A 26251-nucleotide genomic window follows, 5' to 3' on the forward strand; every position below is an offset into this window, starting at 1 on the left:
CCTGCTATTGTACACAGAATTCTTTTTAGTGATTTCAACGTGTCGTCATCCCCAAACCTGAAACAGGTAGAACTGTCCTATTCTTTGACCTTATTTCAGTCTTCCTTACTTAAAGAATCCATGTAACACCTTAACCAGTCCACTCCACATACTGTGGACGGATGCCCACTATCTAGTACTGTGCAATCGAACAAATCTGCGACTAGGACACTCATTATCAGACTGAAGCTTCTCATCTTCTCATGAGCAGTACAATTCCTTCTGATTGATTAGTAACTTCATCCTTGCCTTCCGAAACTTCCACTTCATGTGTCATCTCAAAAACCCTGTTATTCCTTTTTGGACAATGCAACACATTGGGAACTTACACGTGGATGCAGATGATGTGGACAAGGTTCTTAATTAATTTTTTGCCTCTGTCTTCACAAAGGAGAGCGATGATGCAGACATTGTTGTAAAAGAGGAGTGTGAAATATTAGATATGATTAGCATAATGAGAGAGGAAATACTAGAGGGTCTGACATCTTTGAAAGTGGGTAAATCATCAAAGCTGGATGGATTATATCCCAATATAAAAGCAAAATACTGCAGATGCTGGAAATCTGAAATAAAAACAAGAAATGCTGGAACCACTCAGCAGGTCTGGCAGCATCTGTGGAAAGAGAAGCAGAGTTAACGTTTCGGGTCAGTGACCCTTCTTCGGAACTAGCAAATATTAGAAATGTCAAAGGTTATAAGCAAGTGAGCCGGGGGTGGGGCAAGAGATAACAAAGGAGAAGGTGTAGATTGGACAAGGCCACATAGCTGACCAAGAGGTCATGGAGCAAAGGCAAACAATATGTTAATGGTGTGTTGAAAGACAAAGCATTAGTACAGATAGGATGTTAACGAACTGAAGATTGAACAGCAGCAAGTACAAACATGAAAAAAAACAGTGGGTAAGCAAACTGAACAAACTACAATGAAATGAAATAAACAAAAGAAAAAAAATTGTAAAAAATGTAAAAAAGAAAAAATCACTCAAAATAAAAGTAAAATGGGGGGCCCGTCATGCTCTGAAATTATTGAACTCAATGTTCAGTCCGGCAGGCTGTAGTGTGCCTAATCGGAAAATGAGATGCTGTTCCACGAGCTTGCATTGATGTTCAGTGGAACACTGCAGCAAGCCCAGGATAGAGATGTGAGCATGAGAGCAGGGGGGAGTGTTGAAATGGCAAGCAACCGGAAGCTCAGGGTCCTGCTTGCAAACTGAGCGGAGGTGTTCCGCAAAGCGGTCACCCAGTCTGCGTTTGGTCTCCCCAATGTAGAGGAGACCACATTGTGAGCAGCGAATACAGTATACTACATTGAAAGAAGTCCAAGTAAATCGCTGCTTCACTTAAAAGGAGTGTTTGGGGCCTGGGATAGTGAGGAGAGAGGAGGTAAATGGGCAGGTATTACACCTCCTGCGATTGCAGGGGAAGGTGCCATAGCACAGGAACGAGGTGGTGGGGGTAATGGAGGAGTGGACCAGGGTGTCGCGGAGGGAACGATCCCTTTGGAATGCTGACGGGAAGGGAGGGGAAGATGTGTTTGGTGGTGGCATCACGCTGGAGGTGGTAGAAATGGCGGAGGATGATCCTTTGGATATGGAGGCTGATGGAGTGGAAAGTGAGGACAAGGGGAACCGTGTCATGGTTCTGGGAGGGAGGGGAAGGGCTGAGGGTAGAGGTGCGGGAAATGGGCCGGACACGGTTGAGGGCCCTGTCAACAACAGTGAGGGGGAATCCTCGGTTGAGGAAAAAGGAGGTCGTATCAGAAGCACCATCATGGAAGGTGGCATCGTCAGACCACCCCTTGGTTATTCCTGGGGTTCATCTTTCTGCCATAATTGCCCAATTACTGCCATCTGTTATAGCTGCCAAAGGGTCTCTATCCTCATTCATTTTGTGCGTGTTCCTTCTTTCGTTCTGGTGCTTGGGCCCCATACTTGAACAGCCTCGAAATTCTGCAAGCATTCTGTCCTCCACCTTCGGTGTCACTACTAATGAGCCCATCTGTGCCATGAAAGCGACTGGAAAGGAATGTTTTCCCCAAAATATTTTTCGGGTGTCAGACATCTGATCAAACAGCATACTTTTTTCTTTGAATCGAACTCCGGTTAATGCCAAGAGCCTATCCATGTTTGATATCCTAACACAATCCAACAATTTGAAGGCAAGCACTGATCTAGGAATTTCCAAGCAGATTCGCTGCAACCTTGCATATAGTCTGTTAAACTCCGGAATATATTCTTCAATGGAAGAACCATTCATTTTTATAAATTTATCAAAGTCCGACCACGCTTCTTACACACTCAATAAGTCATCTTTCAGATAAATTTTATCCATAAATTTCAAGTGTTTGTCCAAACCTTCCTCATCGTGCAAATGATGAGCCTCTCGCTCCGAGAACACTTTGCCCCTGATCTTGCTTCTGGTGGGAAGTGAAAGTGCAAGGGCCAGTCCTTGCTTCCTTTTAGGTAAAGATGTAACCTGTGTCCATATATCAACTTCATTCTTCCATTGATCGTAAAGTTCGGCTTCACAAAACAGCAAAGGAAAATCATATCCCCTACACCTTACACTTGGTTTCAGTCATCTTTCTTCAAAACAAAACCTCCAAATACAGCTTTCTCAAAAAAAAACTTCAATTCTAATCTCCTGTCTGAAAACAAATCTTAGTTTCCAGTCTTCACTTTCAGGCAATTGCTACCAATGTTAGAGAAATTTCAAGCCGGTTTGTGAAGAAGACACTGAGACTAGGATGCTTTGGTGGAAAACAATTAACGTCCAACACCTGTTCACCCTATTATCTTGAACTACCAGGTATTTATCATCCATTAATAGAAGTTCAGACCTTAACACACCTCAGTGTTCTACATCCTGCCCTCCGCCTCCTCTTTCTCTTCCACATCCTCCTCCTAGTTGTGTCGTTCCAGGGCCTCACCATCTTTAAGGGCCATGTCATGGAGAGTGCAGCAGACTACCACACTGACTGAGACCCTGCGGAGTGTAATGCAGGGAGTCACCCAACCAGTCCAGGCACCAGAACCACATCTTCAGATGTCTGACAACCTGCTCAGTGGAGGTCCTGGTGAGCTGATAGCTGTGATTGTATCGCCTCAATGCCTCTGTCTGGGGATCTTGTAGAAAGGTGAGTAGCCACCTCTTCAAGACATTCCTTGTTCCCTAGAATACATTCGTGGACTTTGGAGCTAGGAGCAAAGAGCTGCAGCAGCCTAGACTGGCAGAGGATGAAGGAATCAATGGCAGCTGCCAGGAAAGTGAATGCACATATGGAAGAAGCTCTTCTTGTGGTCGCAATGTTGAGGGAGCGGAGGTCCTTCCTGTTGACGAATCTGAGTGGGTGGTTACTGGGTGCCTTGATGGCCACATTGGTGCAATCGATGATGCCCTGCACCTGGGTGAATCCAGCGATGGAGGTGAAACTCACTGCCCTCTGTGCCTGCGAAGCCCCATCTAAAGCCTGGCTATCCGACCCGAACCCGACTAGACCCGACTACATGTTCGGGTCAGGTCGAAATTCCGAGTCCAGCATTCGGGCTCGGGTCGGGTCGGGCTGGATACTGCTTCTGGGAAGTCACGGGATCAGGCTTACCCATGATTCCCCACAACTCCAGCTGCAGGAATAGCCTGCTGCTGGAATAGATGAAGGAGATTCGTATCGGGTCGGGCGTGAAAAAACAAATTAAAGGGCTTGGGCTCGCTGTGGTCAGTCGGTCCCAGGTCAGGTTTTAATTTTATACCTGAGCCAGGCTTTAGCCTCATCTCCCCGCCTCCAAACCTGACGTGGGGGAAGAGCATAAAATTCCCCCCAATGTGTCGCCAATCTCCATAACATTCTCTTAGGTCAGGTCTGCGTCTTTTGCAAAAGCGCGTATCCATTGTCTCTCGAGATAAGGAGGCCCAAAAGAAGAAGAACTCCATAATGGAGGTAGAGAAGAGCAATGAGGATTATAAAACTAACCAGACTATGATACAAATAACTTTGGAGGTCTGATTTTTAAAAACTGCATGAAGCTTCAAAATGCGGGTGTGGAATAAACATTTGTATTGCAAACAATAAAGGTGTACCAACATAAATTTAAATTTCCTGTGGGAAAGAACATTTTAAATCTTACAATTGGAGATTAAATGCATGAGTTTAATCAAATTTTTAAAATGGGAAACCGTGGAACTATACTGAGTTGGTCAACATTTGTGAAGAGAAAAGCCAGGTTAAAATTTCAGGTGTTGAACCCTAGAACTTTTATTTTATGGTTCGGTCCTTTGCAGTTTTTCTATTTATTTGTTATTAATTAGACATTGCAAGATAAAGAATACATCTTCATGTTTACAAATATTAAAACCTAAAACATTTTCATAATTAACCACATTTTAACAAATGTTAAGTTCTTCCAAATATGGGATGTAGTGAGAGATAAATAAAGTGCCATTGCTACAAGCAAACCATTGTGGATGTGGCCTACTCATGCAACATCCCTTGTTTGTTGCATGATGATTCAATTTCAGGAACTTGCGTTTTCAGATTGCTTCTGGCTAATGCAAGGTCATTTCTGAAAAATCATCAATTAATATACAGCATCATACATTTATAATAGCACTTTTAATGTAGGAAAAACATCCCAAGATGCTTCGCAGAAGCAGTCTGATTAAAAAAAACTGACACTGATCTAATCAAGGAGATATTAGATGACAGAAATCTTGGTTAAAGAGGTAGGCTTTAAGGATGAGAGAGGCAATGGGATTTAGGTAGGGAATTCCAGAGTTAAGTACCTAGACAGCTGAAAGCAGGGCTGTTGATGGTCGGATGAAGTGAGCGGCAGATGCATGAAAGCAGAGAGTTGGAGGAATATAGAGCTCTCAGAGGGTTGTAGGGCTGCAGGTGGTTATAGTGATAGGGATTTGAACGCGAGTATAAGATTTCTCAATTGGAGGTGAGGGGGAGCAGGAGTTATCTTAGATTATCAAGCACAGGGGTGATGGATGAATGAGACTTTGTGCAGGTTAGAATAAAAAGTAGCAGAGTTTTGATTGAGTTCATGTTTATGGAGAGTTGGAGGCTGGCTGGGAAGGCATTGGAATAGTCAGGTTTGGAGGTGGTGAAGGCTTGGATGAGGGTTTCAGTACCAAATGAACTAAGGCAGGGGCAGAGATGGGTGATGTTATAGAGATGGAAGTAGGCGGTCTTTGTGCTGGAGAATATGAAGTCAGAAGCTCAGCCCAGGGCAATTAGGAGATTGAGTTTGGAAGAAGACCGCTTCAACCTGAGGCAATGGTTGAGGAAGAATCAATGGCAAGGGTATGGAGTTTGTGGTAATGACTTTAGTTTATCCTATATTTAACCGGAGGAAATTGTGGCTTATCCATGACTTGATGTCAGACAAGGAGGCTAACAACATAGAGGTCATGGTGGGGTGGGGTGGGATTGGCGGACAGGCAGGCAGTGAGCAGAATGAGCAGGGTGTTGTCTGTGTAAATATGAAGTCTGACATAACGACTTCAGATGGTGCCACCAAGATGAGGAAGAGTAGGCTGCCAAGGATAAATCTTTGGGGCACTCAAGATAACAGTACAGGAACAGTAAGAGAAGCCATTGCTGGAGATGCTGTAGTTATAATTGAATAGATAAGAGTGGAACCAAATGAGGGAACTCCATTCAGCTGGACATTGGAAGAGAGGATGGTATGGTCAACCACGCTGAAGGCTGCAGAGAGGTGTAGGAGTGCAACATGATCCTTTGATTAGAGCCGTTTCAGCGCTGTGCAGGGGCAGAAACCTAATTGGAGAGATTCAAACATGAAGTTACAGGAAGAGCAGCTTATACTCTGGATTTGACTGCACCAGCATTTAAGTATGGAATAACAGTATCAATAAGTAATAATTATTGTACATTATTGCCAAAAAAGTGACTTTTCTAAATGTGTGGGCCTGTCATGCTAGGACCCCACCTGCCAAGAATGAGGTACATTGATTTTAAACTGTTACTGGAGTGAAGAAAGGACTTGTTAAACAGATCAGCTGTGGCTGGAAAAGACATTTGCATATTAACAGACAGTGTTTGGAAGGACAGAGCAGCCATTCCCTTTCACATTCAACCCACAATGGACTTTTGATCACCAGACGTTGAAGGTGGGGGAGCTCGCATTCCAGGTTGACTGCTAAGATGGCCGAATACACAAACGGACATAGTCAAATCAGTTAGTCGCATAACTAACCTGCTGGGCAACCTGAGTTTTTTGAATTTGTACAGTTTGGGCAGAGTGTCTGTTTGCTCCTCGACAAAGAAGATCTCTCTCTTGTCTGCTCCCATCTCTTTCTCACAACCCTCTGAGTCCACTGAAGACACATAAACCCCAAGAGAGAAAAGTCTCCTATAGCAAACAAGGTTTAAGAAGAATACTGGGCCCCAACGAAAAGCAAGATTTATCTACAATCAAGGACTTTACAGTGAGCTTGAAGAACCGTAACAACAACTCTTCAGATATTGCCTCAAACTTCTCCACTTTATTTTTCTTCTGCTCTTTTCTGTCTCTATCTGCATATATCGCCTATGCATGCTAGCGTGGGCACGTTGTGTATCTGTAGGCATCAACCGAATTAGAGTTTAAGTTTAATAAATTTCAACTTTTCTTCTTTAAACCTGAGGAAGCCAGTTTGTGCTGGTTTCTTTGCCTTATAATTGGAAAGCGGTGAACAAGGATTCACCGAGCTAGAACTAAGAAAACACGGTGTGTTTAAAATTAAACAATTACAGTAAGACCAGATGAAGGCGGAAAGGAACCCCTAGACCTCTTTCTCACCTGGTCGTAACAGAGTCACTTACATACTATGAATTATATTCCTTACCAGTGGAATGCTAAGAGTTTATGGGTTTATATTTTTTACATGCTTTGTGCTACTTTCCTCTGCAGCATGCTATGAATATGTTCATGATGTTATTATGCTGCTTCTGTTAATCCGTTCCTATTTTCCTCATTTAAGCTAAAAAGCTATGGATGCTGGCGGCACAAGCAATTGCAAAAATTGTTTGATTTTTAGTACTTGCATATCACATATTTGAGAGGAGAAAAGACTTGTTGCATTACTTTTTAAAATTAATTTTTAAGTTGATTGATTTAGCATTAATGTACTAAAATGGTTGTCATAAAAGGACATTAAATTGATATAATAATTTGGCAAATTAAGGATTGCAGACGGAATAGAAGTAAAAGGGTCATGCATCATTTTCATCTTAATGTGATCAGCAAATGACTGACAAATCTATCCCTCAGTGATTTAGTATTAGTTTAGTTTAGAGATACAGCACTGAAACAGGCCCTTCGGCCCACCGAGTCTGTGCCGACCATCAACCACCCATTTATACTAATCCTACACTAATCCCATATTCCTTCAACATCCCCACCTGTCCCTCTATTTCCCTACCACCTACCTCTACTAGGGGCAATTTATAATGGCCAATTTACCTACCAACCTGCAAGTCTTTTGGCTTGTGGGAGGAAACCGGAGCACCCGGAGAAAACCCACGCAGACACAGGGAGAACTTGCAAACTCCACACAGGCAGTACCCAGAATCGAACCCGGGTCCCTGGAGCTGTGAGGCTGCGGTGCTAACCACTGCGCCACTGTGTAGCACTGCGTCAGGTCTACCCGCTTGAACAGGCATTAGTAAATGTTTCCTTATGAAAATAATGCTCCTTTAACTGTCAATGGAATGAAGCCTTTGGGTTCCAGCTGTGATTCGTAAAACACTAAAACAACCAACTAATGTTGCATAAACACAACTTTAGTATTGTTGAAAATCTAAGATTGAGTCCCTAATCCCAGTTTTTCCTGAAATCACATCAAACAACTTCACTAGGATATTAACTGACCTTCACTTTCCAGAAATTACATTACCCTTTGTCTTGTAATCTGCCCATATTTAGGGAAAATCAAAGCTTGTTGGCGGTGAAGGAAACTGTATGACATCAGAGGCCCTCATCAATACTCTGCGATTAGATTTTGAAACCACTGAAGGGTCAGCGTAACTATATGCCTTGTATTTCCATGGTTTACTTTTGCAAAGAGCTGCATTGCCTGGACAGTTATGTGCTGAGGCAGCACTCTCAGCTTTGGTAACTTGATGAGCAGTGGGAGGATGTTCTTCTAATATTCCATGTTTAGCTACATTAACTAAATCCTTAGGTTGATAACCAACTTCTTTTATTTCTTGCAATTCATTGGGTGGAAGTGTCAGAATTTTAGTACTGATAACAGACGGTAATTCATGTGGAATTTCTTTTAGATTTTGCTTTTCATATGAGTTGGTGAATGACTCACGGCTTCTAGTTTGTGAAATTGTTGTTGCCTCTGCAACTTCCTCTAGTGTTACTCGAGGCCGTTCCTCTTGCACAACTGAGAGTTGTACAGCTGAGTTAACTGAGTCACTAAACTTATAGGGAATATATTTGTGCTGATTATCATCCCGTTTCTTTTCTTTTGATTCATTCTCTGGAAGAACTTGAATTTTAGTAGAGAGAGCAGGCTCTGATTTTTGTGGAATTCTCTTCTGCTTTTCACATGAGTCAGTGAATGACTGCAAGCTTCTGGTCTGTGAATTATCTGTTTTCTCGGTATCTTCCTTCTGTATTTGCTGAGGTTGTTCCTGCAGTACAACCGTAAACTGATTAGGGGTGTTGACTAATTCTCCAATATGATTTCGATTGTATTTTTTTTGAGAATCCTCTTGTTTCATTTCTTGGAATTCATTGTGTGGCAGCATTAGGATTTTAAGAAACGCAGCAGGCTCTGAATTTTGTGCAATTTCTTTTAGCATTTGCTTTTCGCACAAGTTGATGAATGGTTCAAAGCTTTTTGTTTGTGAAATTGTCTTTTCCCCATTTTCCTTTAGTATTTGTAGAGGTTGTTCTTTTGGCACAGCACTGTGCTGTTTAACTGTAATAATCAAGTCATTGGACTGAATGGGGTTGTATTTATTCTGCTCATCATGTTTTAGTCCATGTGATTTATTGTTTGGAAAAGTTAGAATTTCAGTAGTGAGAGCAGATTCTAATTTTTGTGGAATTTCTTTTAATGTTTGCACCTCACATGTGTCAGGGAGTAACTCTGGGATTGTGGTTGGTGATTTTGTTGTTTCCTTTGTATTTTCCTTCCCTGTTTGTGTTGGATTTTCCTCTGTGTTATCTTTCATAGAAAAAGAGTCTTCAATCCATTGTAATGAACTGTGCAGTCCAGCATTACTCATAATATGGGGAAGGTCAATGACATTAGGCTTACTGGTGTCTCCTATTAGAGGTGTCCCTGGGCCTTCTTGCGTATATTTAGGTATTTGAAAGTTGTTTTCATGGAGATCGGTTATATCAGAAGGACTTATTTTGGAAATACATAATGGAGAGTTTACAATTGTTTCTCCTGAAGGAAATGTCTGGTTTATAATTTCAACAAAATTTACATTTCGTACATTTTCATCAACATCACTATTGGTCCTAGTTGATTTTTCCAATCTATTTTCAGTCTGATAACCAGCTTGGAACTGTGTAGCTGGATATAACATTTCAGTGACCATTTGCACAATTGGTTCATTTGGTTCGTTTTTAGTCTGAGAATTCAGTTGAATGTGCACATTAGTTTCACTGGCAGTCTGTGAACATGTATCATTGGGTTTATCTGTATGAAATGTTTGCTTCCCTCCAGGTAGTACAGCGGTTGGACAAACAGCTGTGGTATCATTTTCATTACCTGATTGCCTAAGAGCAGCATCTTGCTTTTTACCTACTGGAAACTCACATTTTTGTTGAACTACCAAGTCAGTAGTTTGCTGAATTTCGGTAAAGTTGGTGTGTCTACTGTCTATGGTGGGAAATTTGGGAATAATAATGTAAGCTTGTGGAGTAGCGTGACATAGAGCTGCAGTATCACTTTCACCAATTGGTTTTTTAAGAATACCATCTTCCTTTTTACTATCTGTAGGTTCACATTTTTCTTTAACCATCAAGTCAGTAGGACTATGCACTTCAGGGAAGTTGGTGTCTCTTTTGTCCGCTGTGGGTAAGTTGGCTGCAATGCTCTGAGGATCTGCAGCAATGTTATATTTCTTTAAAACCGTTTTTTCCTTAGGCTCAGGAGGTTCTAGTTTCTCCAGTTTATTTCGAAGTCCGATCTTTGTAAATCTTGACTGTAGGAGCTGAAATTTAGTGGGTCTAGGCTTTCCTTCAGTTTTAGGTGTTTTTGCTTTAGTGCCAGCTTGTGCTGTAGCCAACTCATTTGTTAATTGTACAGACTTTTTGGTGATTGTATTCTTTACCTTTTCCAGCTGAGCTATGTAATTGATCAGATTGTTGATTTCATCAGTTGTGCGCTTGTTCACAAACATCCTAGCAATCAGACGCACATCAAAAGACTCATTTCCTTGGGTATGATCTAAACTGAGACACAAAGATCTGCAACAAAATCATTAAGTTTGAAATGATAATCAGAAGAGTTCAATATTTTGTGTAAGCTTATATAATTAAAAGTCTTGCATTTAGCATATATTCAGAGCATCACACTTTAAAATAAGCCTTTAGAGACATTGTAACTCAAAGTATTGCAGATACCTCAGGAAAATGTTGGGAGTGGCTCAAATATCTACTTATCTTTCAAGTGAATACATCCAGCATATGTTCATCAGTACTTTCTCCAATCTGTAAACTTTGAAGTTCGCCATAGATTCAAAGCTGGCCTTCTCCTATTCCTCATCTACCTGCTTCCCTCAGTGGCATAAACCACAGATGGGGACGTGAAAAGACAGTCAGGGGGAACCAGTTGATCTATGCATGCTGAGATGCCCACCAGTATTTTTTTCACCATTTCCCTCAACCCTATGATCATCTTGGTACTGGCATATTTCACATCTGATGTTGTTATATGCCAAAATATTCTCCGAGTGAAATTGGGAAACCATTGCTTATGGCCATTGAAGAAAACTCTGCACCTTTGCTACCAATTCCATTCCCTGCCCTGGCTGTTCGCTATGCTTGCCAAGCTGTACACAACCTCTTCTGTTCAACCCAGGAATGGGATTCAAAATTTTACCTCTGCAACATTGCACAACTTCACCCTACCTTTGAACCATAGGTCTTGAAACCTTTATCCAGGTTTTCGTTACCTCTAGACGCCATTTCTCCAATATCCTCCTAGCTAGTCATAGAGTTTTACAGCACAGAAACAGGCCCTTCGGCCCAACGCGCCTGCGCTGACCATCAAGCATCCGTCCTAACTAATCCATTTCCCTGCACATGGCCCTTAGCCTTGTATGTTATGTCGTTTCAAGTGCTCATCTAAATACTTCTTGAATGTCGAGTGTTCCTGCCTCTATCACCCCTTCAGGCAGTGCGTTCCAGATTCCAACCACCCTCTGGGTGAAAATATTCTTCCTCAACTCCCCTCTAAACTTCCTGCCCATTACCTTAAATCTATGCCCCCCAGTTATTGACCTCTCCGCTAAGGGAAAAAGTTTCTTCCTATCTATCCTATCAATGCCCCTCATAATTTTGTATACCTCAACCATGTCCCCCCTCAGCCTTCTTCGCCCCAAGGAAAACAACCCCAGCCTATCAGTCTGTCTTCATAACTGAAATGCTCCAGCCCAGGCAACATTCTGGTGAATCTCCTCTGCACCCGTTCCAGTGCAATCACATCCTTCCTATAGTGTGGTGACCAGAACTGTACACAGTACTCCAGCTGTGGCCTAACTAGTGTTTTATACAGCTCCATCATAACCTCCTGGCTCTTATACTCCTCTTATACTCTATGCCTCGGCTAATAAAGGCAAGTATCCCATATGCCTTCCTAACCACCTTATCTACCTGTGCTGCTGCCTTCAGTGATCTATGGGCAAGCACCCCAAGGTCCCTCTGACCCTCTGTACTCCCTAGGGTCCTACCGTCCATTGTATATACCATTGCCATGTTAGACCTTCCAAAGTGCTTCACCTCACACTTCTCAGGATTAAACTCCATTTGCCACTGCTCCACCCATCTTACCAGCCCATCTATATCATCCTGTAGTCTAAGGCTTTCCTCCTCACTATTTACGACACCACCAATTTTTATGTCATCTGCAAACTTACTGATCAGACCTCCTATATTCACATCTAAATCATTAATGTTGACTACAAACAGTAAAGGTCCCAGCACCGATCCCTGCGGTACCCCACTGGCCACAGGCTTCCACTTGCAAAAACAACCCTCTACCATCACCCTCTGCCTCCTGCCACTAAGCCAATTTTGAATCCAATTTGCCAAATTACCCTGGATCCCATGGGCTTTTACTTTCTTAAACAATCTCCCATGCGGGACCTTATCAAAAGCCTTACTGAAATCCATAGAAACTACATCAACTGCTTTACCCTCATCTACACCTCTAGTCACCTCCTCGAAAAATTCAATCAAATTTGTTAGACATGCTGTCCCCTTGACAAAGCCATGCTGACTATCCCTGATTAATCCCTACCTCTCCAAGTGGAGATTAATCCTGTCTCTCAGAATTTTTTCCAATAATTTCCCTACCACTGACGTTAGGCTCACCAGCCTGTACTTACCTGGTTTATCCATGCTACCCTTCCTGAATAATGGTACCACATTTGCTGTCCTCCAATCCTCTGGTACATCTCCTGTGGCCAGAGAGGATCTGAAAATTTGTGTCAGAGCCCCTGCTATCTCCTCCCTTGCCTCACATAGCAGCCTGGGATACATCTCATCTGGACCTGGGGATTTATCCACCTTTAAGTCCACTAATACAGCTAAAGCTTCCTCCTTTTCAATGATAATTTGATCAAGTATATCACCATCCCCTTCTCTGATCACTACACCTGCATCGTCCCTCTCCATAGCAAACACAAATGAAAAGTAATCCCAGCCAAGTAATAGCCCCCTTTTTGGTTTTAGGTTCTACCCATATGGCCTCATTAGAGGAACCTTCTAAGATATCATCCTTCCTTACTGCAGTAATTGACTCCTTAATCAACAGTGCAATGCCACTTCCTCTTTTACCCCCTCCCCTATCATGTCTGAAGATTCTATACCCTGGGATATTAAGCTGCCAGTCCTGCCCTTCCCTCAACCATGTCTCAGTAATAGCATGAACCGATGAAGGGTCACTGACCCGAAATGTTAACTCTGCTTCTCTTTCCACACATGCTGCCAGACCTGCTGAGTGATTCCAGCATTTCTTGTTTTTATTCCCTCAATTCATCTGCCTTACTAGTAAGACTCCTTGCATTAAAATAGATACAATCCAGCCTTGCATTATTTTCCTGAGCCTTAACAGGTCTACATTTACTCTGTCCTCCAGACTGACTTAGCTTTTCATTTATATCTGATTGTACATCACCCCCTACTGTGCATCCACTCTGTATCCCATCCCCCTGCCAAATTAGTTTAAGCCTTCCCCCACCCCCCCCAACAGCACTGGCAAACCTCCCAGCAAGGATGTTGGTCCCGTTCTGGTTCAGGTGCAACCCGTCCATCTTATACAGATCCCACCTTCGCCAGAAACAGGCCCAGTGATCCAAGAATCTAAAGCCCTCCCTCCTGCACCATCTCCCCAACCATGCATTCATCCGCTGTAACCTCCTATTCATATACTCACTAGCCCGTGACACCGGAAGAAACCCAGAGATTACAACCTTTGAGGTCCTACTTTTTAATCTGCTGCCTAGCTCCCTAAATTCTTTTTGCAGGACCTCATCCCTCTTTCTACCTATGTCATTGGTACCAACTTGGACCACGACCTCCAGCTGTGCACCCTCACCCTCCAGAATACTTTGTAGCTGCTCAGTGATATCCAAGACCCTTGCACCAGGGAGGCAACATACCATCCTGGAATCACGTCCATGACCACAGAAACACCTATTCCTCTAACCATAGAATCCCCTACCACTATTGCCCTCTTGTCCCTTTTTCTCCATCCCAGCGCAGCTGAGTCAGCCAAGGCATTCCGGTCATGACTCTCGGTGCATTCTCCAGAGGAACCCTCTCTTTCATTGATACTCAGAACTGAATACCGGTTAGAAAGTGGGATGTCCTCTGGGGACTCCTGCACTACCTGCCCTGACTTCTTTGTCCATCCAGCAGCCACCCAGTCACCCCCCCCGACTGTGTTCGCCTAGACACCGGCTTGACTACCTCATGAAACGTGCCATCCACGTAGTCCTCCACCTCGACGATGCACCCAAAGCTCAAGCTTCTGAGACACTTTCTGCAGACATGTTCACCAAGGTCACACGGCACTTCCAGGACTTCCCACATTGCACAGGAGGTACATTTCACTTGGCCAAGCTGCCCCGCCATTATTTACTTTTCCAATGAGAAAAAAAGAACTTGCTAGTGTAATAACTTACCAGCTATTTACAATCAACTTTTATCCCCTGTACCTTTGAGGCTGACTACCTCCAGGCGTTTACCCATTGTCTCTCGAGATAAGGAGGCCGAAGAAGAAAAAAAAAAGACAATCAACTTTTATCCTCTGTACCTTTGAGGCTGAGAAAGAAAAAGACCAAAGAGCACCTTCCACCGCCCCCAGCCAACAAAAATACCCACATTTAACTTACAGCCTCACTCCATGCAAACAGCACTAGTATAGCCAGTAAATACTAAAAATTTACAGGTAGCTATCCTAGGGCTTTAATTTAAAAGGAACCTTTTTTTTTTAACTCCAATCAATCACAGTTATCCCCAGTTAATAACAGCTGCTGCCCATCGACCAATCAGCGCCCAGAATTTCAGTGATGTCCCTGTTCGTTTTTTTTTACTAAATCCAAACAGAGCGCGTGCAGAAACAGTCAGAGAGCCTGCCGCCCCGGACATCAGGTAGGTGAAGGGCCTCCAGCCTCGCTCTTTATTTATAGGTTTTCAGCCCTGTTCCTTTCAGGTCTGCCACTGCCCCAGACGTCAGGTAGTAATGAGCCATCGCCTTGTCATCACTGACCTACACTGTCCCCCAACGCAATAAATATTTACCCTCTATCATCTCCAAATAATTGTAAACTGTATCCTGCCTTGTATTAAGACCTGTTTGTAAGAGCAGGAGTAGTTCATACGGCGTGTCGAGCCTGTACCATCATTCAATATGATCAAAGCTGATCTTGGGCTTAAACTCCTTCTTAAACCACTTTCCTGCCAGCTCCCCATATCCCTTGATTCCCTGAGAACAAAAATCTGTCTATCCCAGCCTTAAAGATATTCAACAATGGAGCATTCACTACCCTCTGGGGTAGAGAATTCCAAGATTCACAACCTTTTGAGTGAAGACATTTCTCCTCATCTCAGTCCTAAATTATCATCCCCTTATCCTGAGACTGTGTCCCTGTGTTTTAGATTCCTTAGCCAATGGAAACAACCTCTCAGTGTCTACCCTGTCAAGCCCCTAAAAAATGTTGTTAGTTTCAATGAGATCGACTCTGATTCTTCTGAACTCCAGAAAATATAGGCCCAATTTACTCAGCCTATCATTGGGCAACCCTCTCATCCCAGGGACCAATCCAATGAGCCATCGCCTTGTCATCACTGACCTACACTGTCCCCCAACGCAATAAAATAAAAATCCTTGAACTTCTGTACAAATCCCTTCATAGACTTGTCCCATTATACTCATGCAACCTTCTCCAGCTTTACTTTTCTTCCACAATCTTCAATCCTGTTATTCTGGACTCTTATGTATCCCTCCTTCCTGGATCCGCTGTTGGTGACAGCTTTCCACTGTTTTGGTGCTTCTCTTTAACAATCCCTCCCTACATACCTTTCCCTAGATACTTTTGTTCCACCTTTAAAGCCTATCTCTTTAATAAAGTTTTCAACAATCTCTTTTCATTCTTCCATAAAGGGTTGGCATCCATACATTTTCCTCCTCTGCAAAGTGCATTGAAATATTTTCTACATTAAAGATGCTATATAAAGGCACTTCGTTAAAGTTAACAATCAATTATCAATTGACTGACTAAATGTGAACAACTGAAAAATAGCAAAAATGAGCATCAAATAACCAGCAGAAAAATTGCATTTTAGGAAAATATGCAAAGTCCAGTATATGAGGTAGAGTAAAAAATAGTTTATTCTGTAACTGCAAATAGAAGTTGTTTTTTTTCAGTGGAATGGAGGGAAGCAAAATTATTTGGATATTAAGCAAGTTTATAAAATGGTACTGAAAACACTGCTGTATCTTTCAGTATCAGTAAAGTAAGTAATATTTTGACCTCATATCAGCAAGAGAATCCAAGAGTTCTGCAGGGTTGTTAGATGGCTGTATATGTTGACTTACTAGCATGTTATTCCTGTTAGATACACTAATAAAACATTTCCACATAGTTCTGTTTTCCTTCAAGTAGTTTTTGCCCATTGTTGATGTATATATTGAGCATCCTTGGGAGTGCATAAATATTTGTATGGGGTTCAGTGTGTTTGAAAACCACTTGAAAACTATATATGAATAACATGCAGAAAGTACTTCACATGAAGGCAGGCCAGTAAGGTTATCTGCTAAAACTGCTGAAAATTAGTGCACAAGTTTTGCAATGTTTGTGCAGCTAAAATAATAATTAGGTTGTAACTCTAGACTCTGAATGATCTCCATGTTAGTTGGACCTACCTGTCTGCACTGGCAACATGGTACAGCTGCCTCCCCAGCTGTTCTAGATGGTCTCTGAACTCCAGGTTCTGGTAAAGGCTCATAGGAACATTGCCAAATCCATAGAGAATTCCATAGAAAGAGCCTGCAATGGCACCTGTTGCATCACTTTCCCCTGTAGGGTCAAAGTATAATTTGCAACATGAAATGATTACTTCTTCAGATAAGAGAAAAGTATTTGCTCATTGTGTCTGGTTTGATGTCCAACGGAAAGAACAAGCCATTCAATTCTAATACAAGCAGCTTCTTGTATTTTTGGCAGCTCTTAGAGTTTAACAGACATATTAAAATGCTAGTACTTTGTAAAACATTGCTGACAGTTTTTTATATAAAAATAAACATGAATATTCAATGTAATGGTAAAAGGCAATAGCAATTGTAACATTCCACCCATAAAGTTCATACTAGATTTGTGAAAAGATAATTTATGTCAGTATCTTTTTGTACATATAGCTTGAAATTTTCTAATGTTGTCATCAATTTTGTTGGTCTGAAGCTTTCAGATGCAATATAGGAAATATTTATCCAACAGTGACTAGCACAAAATTCTGATCAATTCTTACCCCATTGAAACATGGCTGAATAACACAGCTTCTTCCAATCATTCCCAGCAAACAAGAGTGCATCATAAGCAATCAATGTTGTTTCAACGCCTTTACTCTTTCCACTTGATTCTGAACGCCAGCGTCTATACAGCTGTCACATTTTTTAAAAAAGGTGCAGCTGTCATTTTCAATCTTGCAGTACACGTCAAAGAAACCTAATTCAGAGTAACTTAATATGATGCAATAAAACTTAGAGTCATAGAATTATACAGCACAGAAACAGGCCCTTCAGCCCATCATGTCCATGCCAGCCATCAAGCACCAATCTATTCTAATCCCATTTTCCAGCACTTGGCTTATAGCCTTGTATGCTATGGCATTTCAAGTGCTCATCTAAATACTTCTTAAATGTTGTGAGGGTACCTGCCTCTACCACCCCTTCAGGCTGTGTGTTCCAGATTCCAACACCCTCTGGTTTTTCCTCAAATCCCCTCTAAACCTCCTGCCCCTTACCTTAAATCTATGCCCCCTGTTTATTGACGCCTCCGCTAAGGGAAAACGTTTCTTCCTATCTAAGCCCCTTTTTGTCATAATTTTGTTGTAACAACATACTTTTGCTGTAACAACTATTTTTTGGCATCTGTTTTAGAAGGTGGTCAAAATAAATTTATAAGTATCAAATTTAATAACTATTTATAAACTTTTTGTATTATTAAATGTAAAAATATTGACCTAAAAATTGGATCACATTGCACCTGTTTTACAGGTATAAAACAGGAGCTTAAGGGTCAAATATGATGGGTGGCATGCATTAACTCATTCCACACTTCAAGTGTGCCATTTGCCTTATCGGTTAGGGCTGCTCCTTAGGTAGCCACAGCATACACCTGAAACTGGCAATAGGCTCATTCTATATGTACATCAGGGCCCAACATCTGTTTCAGGCCCCTTCGCAAAAGTGGAATGCGAATGATTGCAGCTTACTTAGTGCCTGCTGTGGGCAGTTTTTTCAGGTGCTCAGCAGTCAAACCACTAGTTCTTAAAAGGGACTGCTGGAGGCTTCTATCTGAAAGGTAACTTAAAATGATTTTTATTTACCTTATTGTGAAGCCAAGAGGAACTGTTGTCAACCAGTGACCATTTAGCTGCTTCTTGGGCCGTGAATGGAGCCCATAGCTCGTCAGTACATCCTAATGAGGTTTGCAGATCAATTTTTATGTGGCCCTCCCACTGGCTTTATTGGGCATGAGCTGTACCAGGATTGCATGCCAATTTGGCCACGATCCATTTCTGGACCAGTATGCTTTATTGAACTGTTCTGCATGATCAGTTCTAAAAACAAAACTTCCCTGGGTTAGTGAGAGGATCATCAGCTAAAGCCCCCAAGCCCTGATCACTCTACCGTGTTAAAATTTACATGTGTGGGTGCAGAAGGAGAATAGGACTGGGCTTAGTGACAATGTGCCCCATGCTGAAGTAGCTTGCTCTTACCCACTGTCTGGGCTTTTAATACTCATGGAACTTGAGAAGAAGTGATCACATTCACAACACAAGGGAAAAGGGAAAGATTTCTTTTAAAATTTTGAAATGCAGGATTGAAATTGTCAACTAGAACCACATTTGTGTACCTTTAAAGTTGTAATAGCATTGGTAAACATAGTCTTGTAAATTTTCAAGAAAAGTTTGCAAATAGTATAGCGATGCAGTAATCAACTTGTCTGTCACAGGGGAAAGAAAAACATCATTGCTGCGAATGTTCTTTGGATGAGGGTAAAGGTTATTGCATATACGTCATACCTCTGTGCTTCAAGTCCCTGCTTAGAAATGTGCTGAGTTTTGTCAGCCATTAGCCAAGTCACTAAGTTATGATGCTGCAGCACGGGGGTGGGGGGGGGGGGGGGGGGGGGTTGGTGCGGAGGATCTGATAACCCTGCCTGATTTGTACCATTGATGCCTGCTTACACTGTTGGAAATGCCATGAAGTCACTTTGATGACTTAGACGGAAGCACCAAGAACCGAATTTTCTGCAAATACATTAGTTGCATTTCTTCAATCTAATTAATTATTAATTTGTAAATGTTGACATGATTATGGCAATGACTAATGTGAGCTCACTTAGACATTGGAAAACAATCAATTTGGCACAAAACAGATAGCTGGTTAATAATAATGTATCTGGTTGAACACAATCAATAATTTTCAAATGTATTATTTTGCCTAATGCAGAAAAAGGAATTAAGGATAACTGACATGTCCAGTTAACTTAATTCTGCATGACATTCATCTGTCTTTAAAAAAAAAACTGACAGTGACATACAAGACTTTTGGTGAGATAATGCAAAAAATGAAATGTTGGGTTAAAAAGAGAAGAACTTGCATTTATATCGTGCATTATTCAATTATTACTTTTGACTCTTATGTTAGCAAACGATGGCAGACAATCTGTTTTTTGGGAATATTGTTTGAGGGAAAAATGTTGGCCAGAATAGAAAGGAAAGACTTGCATTTATATCGTGACTTTCATGACCGGAGGACGTCCCAAAGTGCTTTCCAGCCAATAAAGTACTTTTGCAGTGTAGTTACTGATTGTAACGTAGGAAATGCAGCAGCCAGTTTGTACACAGCAAGCTTCCAGAGACAGCAATGTGATAATGACCAAATAATATGTTTTAGTGATGTTCATTGGGGGATAAATTTTAACCAGAACACCATTGCTGTTCTTTGAAATAGTGCTGTGGGATCTTTTACATTCACCTGAGAGGGCTAAAAAGTTCTCCGTTTAAAATCCCATCCGAAAGACAACAACGCTGATAATGCAGCTGTATACTCAGGCAAAAAACCTTGGACTTTTTCTGACCCAAACCAGAGTCTTTTTTTTTTAGAGATACAGCACTGAAACAGGCCCTTCGGCCCACCGAGTCTGTGCCGAACATCAACCACCCATTTATACTAATCCTACACTAATCCCATATTCCTACCAAACATCCCCACCTGTCCCTATATTTCCCTCCCACCTACTTATACTAGTGACAATTTTTTATAATGGCCAATTTACCTATCAACCTGCAAGTCTTTTGGCTTGTGGGAGGAAACCGGAGCACCCGGAGAAAACCCACGCAGACACAGGGAGAACTTGCAAACTCCACACAGGCAGTACCTGGAATCGAACCCGGATCCCTGGAGCTATGAGGCTGCGGTGCTAACCACTGCGCCACCCTATCATATCTATTACCAAGACAGCTTGCATCCATCCACCTTCACAACATCAACAGAAGCAAAGAAAGAGCATGAAAAGAGACTGGCAGCTAGGATTAAAAGGAAATCCCAAAGTTTTCTATAGGCATATAAATAGTAAAAGGGTGGTAAAAGGAGGAGTGGGGCTCATTAGGGACCAGAAAGGGGAATTACACATGGAGGCAGAGGGCATAGCTGAGGTATTAAATGAATACTTGGCATCTGTCTTTACCACGGAAGAAAATGCAATTCAGGCAATGTTGAAAGAGCAGGTAAGTCAGACACTAGAGGTGTTCAAAATTGATAAAGAGGAAGTATTAGACAGGCAGTCTGTACTTAAAGTGAATAAAGCACCAGGGCCGGATGAGATGCATCCAAGGATACAAGGGAAGTGAGGGTGGAAATCGCAGAGGCACTGGCCATAATTTTTCAATCTTCTTTAGACTTGGGGGTGGTGCAGCGGACTGGAGAATTGCAAGCATTACACCCTTGTTCAAAAAAGGGTGTAAAGGTAAGCCCAGCAACTGCAGGCCAGTTAGTTTAACTTCGGTGATGGGAAAACTTCTAGAAAAAATAATTCGGGACAAAAATCAATAGTCACATGGGCAAATGCGAGTTAATTAAGGAAAGCCAGCATGGATTTCTTTAGGGAAAATCATATTTAACTAACGTGCTGGAGTTTTTTGAGGAGGTAACAGAGGGTTGATGAGGGCAATGCTGATGATGTGGTGTACATGGACTTCCAAAAGGCATTTGATACAGCGCCACAAAACAGACTTGTAAGCAAACTTGTAGCTCATGGAATAAAAGGGAAATTAGCAACATGGATACAAAATTGGCTGAGTGACAGGAAACAAAGAGTAGTGGTTAATGTATGTTTTTCAGGCTGGAGGAAGGTGTGTAGTGGAGTTCCCCAGGGATCAATGTTGGGACACTTGCTTTTCCTGATATATATTAATGACCTAGACCTTGGTGTACAGGGCACAATTTCAAAGATTGCAGATGATACAAAACTTGGAAGCATTGTGAACTGTGAGGAGGATAGTGTAGAACTTCAAAAGGACATAGACAAATAGGTGGAATGGGCATACAGGTGGCAGATGAAGTTCAGTGCAGAGAAATGTGAAGTGAGTCATTTTGGTAGGAAGAACATGGAGAGACAATGTAAAATAAAGGGTGCAATTCTAACGGGGGTGCAGGAACAGAGGGACCTCAGTGTATATGTGCATAAGTTATTGAAGGTGGCAGGACAGGTCATGCTGTAAACCAAGGGGGTTGGCTACTTGTGCATTCACATCTGGGAGCAATTAGTTTATGCAAAAGCATTGAAGTCAGGTAAAAACTCCTTAAGCACCTGCCACACCACTCCTGCAGACTTTGGCAGCTTTAAATAACTATAGCAAGTATAAAATACTGATAGAATCGCAACAGCTAGAAGAATTCAACCAGCAACTCATATGCAAGTAATTGATGATCCCGTTAAAAAAATTGTGCTGGTGAGGGAACCTTCCTATGGCTGAAGACGAGTTCCACTGTATGAGGTTAAGAGAGGGTGTTAGCTGGAGCATTGAGCTCCAAAATGACACCATCATGATTTACCTCCTCTCCATACATCTGGCATCCATTCACTGCATGCGTTCCAACACCCTCATCAACATGGCATCCAGTGCGTTACACCCTAAAAGTCAGTGCCCCTGCCATGAATGCCATTTTGGATATCACATGGCACTCATTGCCGTACCAATCCAATAGAGTCTGCTAAGTCTTAGGTCTCTTCCAGCCTTCATCCTTAGCAATTTTAACATGAAGATGGTGCAAGTATTGCCCACTTTCCCTTCTGACCTCACTTTACATTTGCATGCATTAAATTTCAAGCTACCGTTGTTATTTATAATTTAAGTTGGTAGAACAAAGAGTTGAAGAATCAATGGTGGCAGAACAAGGCCACACAGCTTTGGGAAGCTGCTGATAAGCACAACCTGGAGGCTTTCCATGAAGCTCTTTGAACTGTCTATGGTCCCAAAACGAATGGTACAATACCCCACCTCTCAGCAGACAGCAATCAGCTCCTAATGAACAGGCATGAGATTCTATTTCATTGGGCAGAGAATTTTAACAATCTCCTGAACCAAGAATCCACAGTGTGTGACGACACCATTGAATCACTTTCACGGCATCATGTTCTGGATGAGCTTGCCCTCAATCTATCACAAACCGAAGTCACCAAGGCCATAAAGCAACTGTCTATGGGTAAGCTCTCGGGAGCTGATGGCAGTCCACCTGAAGTATTCAAGTACGGAGGAGCTCACATGGTTAGTAAAACTCACTAGTCTCTTCTGCTTAATCTGGAAGCAGGTCATTGAGCCCCACGATTACAAGGATGCTTTCATAACTCAACTGTACAAACCAAAGGGACGCAAGCCCATCTGTGACAGTCATGGTATTTCACTTCTCTCCACAACAGGAAAAATTCTTGCAAGGTTATTCTGAACAGAATTGTCACTCATATTACAGACTCTGTGCACCCAGAATCACAGTGGCTTACGTTTGCACGAGGAACAGTCAACATGATCTTTGCAGCACATTAAATTCAAGAAAAGTCCCGCGTACGGAACAAGGACCTCTACATGGTGTTCGTTGACCTGACCAAGGCCTTCGACACAATAAACCATGAAGGCCTGTGGGAGGTGCTGTACAAATATGGCTGCCCTGAAAGGATGATCAGGGTCATCTGCTCATTTCATGACAGTGTGATGGCCAGTATGATGCAGAATAGTGCCTTATCAGATGCCTTTCCTGTCATCAATGGTACCAAGCAAGGCTGGGTAATGGCTCCAGTTCTGATTGCCATCTATTTTTCGATCATGCTTTTGTATGCATTCAAACATCTCGACATGGGAATATACATTCAGTTCAGGACAGACAGCAAACTCTGCAATCTGCAAAGGTGTAAGACTCACACAAAGATCAAAAGAACAGTTGCTAAATGAATTCTTATTTGCCGACGGCTGTGCTCTCATAGCATACATTTCAGAGGATGTCCAGCTGCTTGTTGACCGCTTTGCCCAAGCCTAAAAAGGCTTCAACCATACACGAAGTCTGAAAAAGACAGAGATCTTGTACCAACCTTCCCTGGCCATAAACTCCCAAGACCCCATTGTCACAATCAACAATACACCCCGCAACTCAGTTCAGAAGTTCTGCTATCTTGGGAGTATCCTCTCCAACAACACCATGTTGGATGATGAAATCACCCATCACCTGGCAAAAACAAGCTTAGCATTCGGCAGGCCAACCCACAAGCTTTGTAGAGAGCATGGAGTCCGCCTCTAAACAAAGATCAAAGTCTACCAAGCAGTGGTTCTCACATCACTTCTCTATGGTTCTGAGGCATAGACAACCTAACGGCGTCACACAAAGCAATTAGATACATTCCACCTTCACTGGTTAAGATCTACCTCCAACATCAAGTGACAGGACAAAATCCTGAAGTTCTTGCAAGGTGCTGCATACCTAGTACCATGAGCATGCTCATCAGAGCTCAGCTTCGCTGGGTCGACCATGTGGTTCCCGCATTCTACAGCCAGCTGAGCATGGGAACCCACACCATAGGATGTCCCCAACTTAGATACAAAGACATTCTGAAAGCCTATCTCAGTCTGAAAGTTGGACCCCACTACATGGGAAGAAACGACCGTGGACATATCCAAATGGAGAAGTCTCTGTCATCACGCAATCTCAATATTTGAGGAGAACAGAGTCAGGTCCCTACAGGACAAGCGAGCAGGCTGCAAAGCCAGTGTCTTCACCCACCCTTCCATCAATGGTTTCAGATGTAATATCTGCAATCGGATCTGAAAATCAAGATTTGGTTTAACATCACATATGACACCAACCTAGACGGTGAACAACTAGTCTCCTTGCTGAGCATTCATCCGTAGAAGCAACAGGAAAATCCATCACCATTGTTTTCCCCACTTAAATATTTTGTTTAACTCATTCTTTAATTTCTGGTTTTCCTCCTTTGATACCCCTGCCATTCTAGTTTAGTATCATCTGCAAATTTGATCAAATCGCCTTTGGTTTCTGAATCCAAGGTACTAATGTAAATTTGAAATGGTACTGGTCCCAGTATCAATTCCTATGGCACTCCACATTTTCCCTCCCCAATCACTCATTAAATAAATACCCATTGTTTGCAGTCCTTCAGCAAAATTTTTTATTCATAACAATAAATTACCCTAAATACCCACAGCTTTTAACTTAATTAATAGCCTTTCAAGCGGAGCTTTGTCAAATGTTTTCTGGAAGTCTAGGTACAACACATTACAGGATTTATTAAAGTGCATTCAGAATTCAAAAGAGTTGGTTCGGTAGGATCATCCCCTTTTACATCCATGTTGACCAACGTTTACTATGTTATTATAAGTGTCAGTCTTGGGTCTGTGTCAGCACTCTCATCTGAGTCAGCAGCTTGTGGATTCAAGTCCCACTCCAAATGCAGTAGTGAGAGAGTGCTGCACAGTCGGAGGTGTCATCTTTTGGGCGAGACATTAAACTGAGGCCCTTTCAGGCAAATGTAAAAATCCCATGGCGCTACTCAAAGGTCAGGGGAGTTTTTCCTGATGGCCTGGCCAATGTTTATCCCTCAACCAACATAACTGAAAACAGATTACATTGTCATTATTTTATTCATGTGCGTGCAACCTGGCTGTGTGCAAATTGGCTGCTGTGCTCTCTACATTATAACAGTGACTATACTTGATAAGTACTTTATAAGTGCATTCAGGGACATCCTGAGGTCGTAAAAGGTGCAAGTTCTTTACTGCTGTATAAATAATCAAGTTGACACCTTAATTCCATTATTTTGCATGGGATCAAAATAAGATTAATGGGTCTGGAGTTGCCTGTTTCAGACTTATTACTCTTTCTAATGTGGGCAGCAGGTTAACCTACTTCCAATCCACAGGTACCTTTCCAGTGTCTAGTTACTCCTTCAAAAGGATTGCCAATGCCTCACAAATCTCCTCTATTTTCTTTTAGCACTTTGGGTAATTCCTTTCGTTTTTATTTCTTCCTCTGCCCCAATAAAATGCCTTGCAGTGCTTTCTACATTAAAGTCACCACATAAATGCACGTTGTTGTTGACAAGCTGGTTCTATTTTTCATAAAAACCTAAGTCATATATTCTAGTTTTATATTTTTAGTAGGCGATTGTCAAGAAGTTTGTTTTAAGTAAGAGATGTGTTACTGTTTTTAGTTTCATATTTGTAATCCTGGTGCCTGTTATCTGTCAGCTACTGCTGATACAAACCATATGTGTTCTATAAAGAGGTCACAGACACACTATAAATGAATGTGACTCTTAAAGAGGCAAGAGGACGTCAAATCATTCATCCACAATCTTGCTACCTTGTAAGGTTTCATACTCTTGTGACAATGTGAGACATATTCTGATTGTAATGTGTGGGATGACTATTTGATATAATAATACACCAAGACTTGAATAGCCACTTGAGAATTCTGTGGTATTTTCAGTAATGCCTCAGCTCTGACCACATAGATTCAAGGAGTGCAGGTCCAGAGAGATACAGCCCATATAACAGATGTGGAAAAATTTATCCTAACAATTATTCAGGAGATTAACGGCGGGGTGGTGGGGGGGGGGGGGGGGTACACAAAATGGCAAGGGGTGGCATCCAGCAGCGTGCCCGATGTTGTCCTGCCCCCCTGCCATTTTGTCCAGGGCGGGGAAGGCCAAGGAC

General features: G+C 42.1%; 1 protein-coding gene across 4 annotated transcripts in view; it reads right to left on the reverse strand.

The window, feature by feature from the left end:
- Positions 1–4259: 4259 nt before the first annotated feature.
- Positions 4260–26251, reverse strand: part of LOC137375333 (uncharacterized) — a 36490-nt gene continuing 14498 nt past the window's right edge. For all 4 annotated transcript variants that reach the window (XM_068042339.1, XM_068042338.1, XM_068042337.1 and 1 more), the window contains 3 exons: positions 17270–17402; positions 16668–16821; positions 4260–10483 (listed from right to left, as the gene is read on the reverse strand). In XM_068042339.1, the coding sequence (XP_067898440.1) occupies positions 7966–10483; positions 16668–16821; positions 17270–17402 (2805 nt within the window). In that variant the 3' untranslated portion in view covers positions 4260–7965. The remainder of the gene's footprint in view (positions 10484–16667; positions 16822–17269; positions 17403–26251) is intronic.

This window comes from Heterodontus francisci, chromosome 11 (assembly GCF_036365525.1).
Source record: "Heterodontus francisci isolate sHetFra1 chromosome 11, sHetFra1.hap1, whole genome shotgun sequence".
Taxonomy (NCBI): domain Eukaryota; kingdom Metazoa; phylum Chordata; class Chondrichthyes; order Heterodontiformes; family Heterodontidae; genus Heterodontus; species Heterodontus francisci.